General features: G+C 35.2%; 1 protein-coding gene across 1 annotated transcript in view; it reads right to left on the bottom strand.

Moving 5' to 3' along the window:
- Positions 1-247: 247 nt before the first annotated feature.
- ERI1 (exoribonuclease 1) overlaps positions 248-3983 on the bottom strand; it is a 31111-nt gene continuing 27375 nt past the window's right edge. The window contains exon 7 of the mRNA XM_003797661.3: positions 248-1427. Within this exon, the coding sequence (XP_003797709.1) occupies positions 1185-1427 (243 nt within the window). The 3' untranslated portion in view covers positions 248-1184. The remainder of the gene's footprint in view (positions 1428-3983) is intronic.

Here is a 3983-nt window from a genome sequence, read left to right as displayed (position 1 = left end):
CTTCTCCACTGTGTCAGGTATGGAAAACCTTTATAAAATTAATTGATTATAATATATAAATCAGTAAAACAGCATCACAATCATTATTAAAAGGTAAAAGAAAAGAAGCAATGTCAATGAAATTGTTCCAGGAAAGCTACAGAGGGAAAGACTTTCACTTATCAACTCCAAAAAGCACATTTCTACTCAACAGCACAATGCTAGCCAACATTTAGTGGTCACTGTGTAAAATCAGGTAAGCAATGAGTTTATTGACTAACTTCACTGGTGACCAGTGGAGTTTTTAAATAATAAAAACGTAAGACATGGTAGAAAGTATTATTTGACTTTATTAACCTCATTTATAATACTGAATACAAGTGTAAAATTAGGTGGTGACCCTTAATTTTATAATTTCAAAGCATGGTCTCTTAAGTTTAAGAATTAAGGCAGATATATGTCACACAAGAGAGGGGAACCAAACAATCAAATCAAAAAAACCCACTGATTTATTTAATATTTTCTAAAGTTTGAGCTACAGGCCTTAGGATACTCTTTCAAATAATATTTCCTCCTGACCTTTCATGAGTCTCATCAGTAAATCAGTTTTTAAGTAGACCCTACAATCTATCAAAAGTCTTCTAATTATGAGTCTAAAAGAAACATCGGCAGATACATTATGCCAAGTATATTATGAAATTCACCATGTATAGCTGAACTTCACGCATGAACTCCAAAAATCAAAGGGACTATGATACTTTTAAAATACAAAGGGTAGATAAGGCCTACCTTTCACTCTTTCTGCATTTTAAAGTAATTATTTGATCTCATGATGTTAATGTAGAAATACATTGTATACTTTAACATCAATAAGATATGAAATTCAAAGGGAACCAGTAAGATTTTACATTTTAAAACCAAAAGGAACACACCTTGGACACCTTAAATTATAAAATTCAGTTTTAAGCAGGAACTGTTACTGTGTAACACATACAGCTCATATCAAAAGTGCTGGTGACAAAGAATTCGATATGCCCTTCCACAAAATCTGCTCACATACAAATATACCTTTACTGATCCATCACTGTAGTAAGATCTTAAACGTTTAAGGTGCTTAAAGTTTGCACTACAGTACTAATTCAATGAATATTCATCTGCTACCTCTGTGTAGCAACTGCAAGTAGAATGATCTGGACACAATTCTGTTACTTTCTAAAATGTGGCATTTGTGGAGGCAGAGTGCCCTCTATTGGCAAGGAAGAAGACACACTCATTAGCTGTCCTGCATGCATCTTTTCATTCACTCGGAGTTCACAGCCATCCTGAAGCATTCGAACTGCTATTCGGGCAATGTTCTTAGAATCATCAAGACCACTGTGAGGCCGCCCATCATAATCCATTCCTAATTTTTCAAGCATTATTGTCAATTTGGTTTGGCTTCTAGGAACCTGAAAAATAAACAGTTTAGTAAATAATTCTTTAGTATTCTAAACTACAATATAAGCCACTATTACAGCTAAAGTTAGCAAATATATACCTGAAATTTTCAGAGCTTTAAAATAATGATCTTAGAGTTTTAGCTGAAGATATAGAATCTTCAGACATCTAAAACCTTTGTAATTTTGTAATTTAACAAATCATTTATTGAAGGGAATGTATTGCTTTGGGCATCTCAAGTTGAAGATGCATCTTCTTTTTTTGGACAGTCACTCTGTTACTTTCTAAAGCAGACTAGACTGCTGGGGCATTAGCCTAGCTTATAGCAACCTCAGATTCTTGGGTTCAAGCAATCCCCCTACCTCAGTCTTCTGAGCAGGTAGGACTCCAGGTGCCCACCACAATGCCAAGCTAATTCTTCTATTTTTAGTAGAAACTGAGTCTCAGTTGCTCAGGCTGGTCTTGAACTTCTGAGCTCAAGGGATCCTCCTGCCTTGGCGTCTCAAAGTGCTAGGATTACAGACCTTCCGTTCTAAACCAAACTATTTATTTTGCATAGAAAAATCTATAAAGCATTAGTTTACTTGACTGATTTCTTAGACAGATGTAAAGTATACTTGCTTAGTCTTTTTAGATGACTAAAGATAATCAAGAATGAAAAACAATGCTGTGTGGTTTTCAACCCATTTAAAAACTTGCTCCTTGATACATACAAACATTTCACACACTCCCCAAATTTCAATATTCCCCTACTTTTAAGAACCACTATTGTGTTTTCTGTGTGCCCCTAGGAAGAAGATTTGTTACATTTTACTTCCTGTAGTTGGCATAGCTATGTCATCTACGCATCTCGGAACCTCAGCTTTCTCATCTGTAAAATGGGATTAAAAGCTGCAGCACTTGCTCGCAGAATTATTAGTACAATCACAAATCAAATGACATAAAAGTACCATGATAAATAGCAATAATTATTTTAAGCTGTAATGTACCTTGTAGCTTCTTATACTGCAACGTACCTTGTAGCTTCTACTAAATATCACTTAGGAAATAGTGCTTCTAAAAATACATTTTCCAACACACTGAATAACTCAGGTGGAAAGGACAAATTCTTGGAAACACATAACCTACCAAGATTGAACCATGAAGACACAGAAAATTTAAACAGACCTATGCCTTGGAAGAAGACAAAAACAGTAAAAGAAAACCTCCTGACAAAGAACCCTGGACCAGATGGCTTTACTGCTGAATTCTACCAAACATTTAAAGAATCAGCACCAATTGTCCTCAAACTATTCCAATACACTAAAGAGAGAACACTTCCTAAGTCATCTGTAAGTTCAGTATCACTTTGATACTAAAGCCAAACAAAGACTTTATCAACAAAAGAAAATCATGATGCAATAATCTTCAATAAGATACAAACAATTCAGCAGTGTATTAAAAAAATTATACACCATGACTAAACGGGATTTATTCCTGGAATGCAAGGGTGGTTTGATATATGAAAATCAATGTAAGGCCAGGTATGGTATGCTGGCAGGCCAAGGCAGGTTGATTTCTTGAGATCAGGATTCAAGACTAGCCTGAGCAAGAATGAAACCCCATCTCTACTAAAAGTAGAAGATTAGCCAGGTGTGGTGGCAGGTGCCTATAGCCCCAGCTATGCAGGATGCTGAGGCAAGAGGATTACTTGAGCCCAAGAGTTTGAGGTTGCTGTGAACTATGACATCATAGTACTCTAGCCTGGGGCAACAGAGTGAGACTGTCTCAAAAAAAAATGAATGAAAATTTTTTTTAAAAAGATGTAAAAGCTCTAAAAAAAGAAAGAAAGAAAGAAAGAAAAGTAACAGAATGGAGAAGAAAAACCACAAGACCATCTCAACTGTTACCATTCAAAAAAGCATTTGGAGAAAGAAAAAAAAAGCATCTGACAAAATTTAATACCATTTCATGATAAAAACACTCATCAAACTAAAGGAAGGAAATTATATCAACATAATAAAGGCCACATATGAAAAAACCCTAGCCAATGTCATATGCAAGGGTAAAAGAATGAAAGCTTTTCTTTTAAGATCAGGACACAGGATACGATGCTTGCATTTACCAGCTCTATTCATACAGTACTGGAAATTCTAGCCAGAATGATTAGGCAACAAACAGAAATAAAAAGCATCCAAAAAGAAAGGAAGCAAACCTCTGTTTGCAACTGACATAATTTTAGATGTAGAAAACTCCAGATTCCACAAAAAAAAAGGTCAGAACTAATAAAATACAGCAAAGTTGCAGGATAAACAGCAAACAAAAATTAGTTGTTTACACACACTAACAATGAACTATCTGAAGGGAACTGAAAACAATTCCATTTGTAATAGCCTCAAAAAGAATAAAATATTATTCTCAATTTCATAGAGACAGAAAGTAGAACGGTGATTGCCAGGGACTGGTAAAAGGGTACAGAAGTTCAACAGGTACAGAAGTTCAGTTTTGGAATATAAAAAGTTCTGGAGATAAGGCTGGTCCACTTATCGGAGTGGTTCACTCCTATAATCCTAGTACTCTGGGAGGCC

This window comes from Otolemur garnettii, unplaced genomic scaffold, assembly GCF_000181295.1.
Source record: "Otolemur garnettii isolate 467f Iridium unplaced genomic scaffold, OtoGar3 scaffold00121, whole genome shotgun sequence".
NCBI classification, from domain to species: Eukaryota; Metazoa; Chordata; class Mammalia; order Primates; family Galagidae; genus Otolemur; species Otolemur garnettii.
Note: the sequence above shows the minus strand (reverse complement) of the source record. Positions and strands in the feature narration are given on the sequence as shown.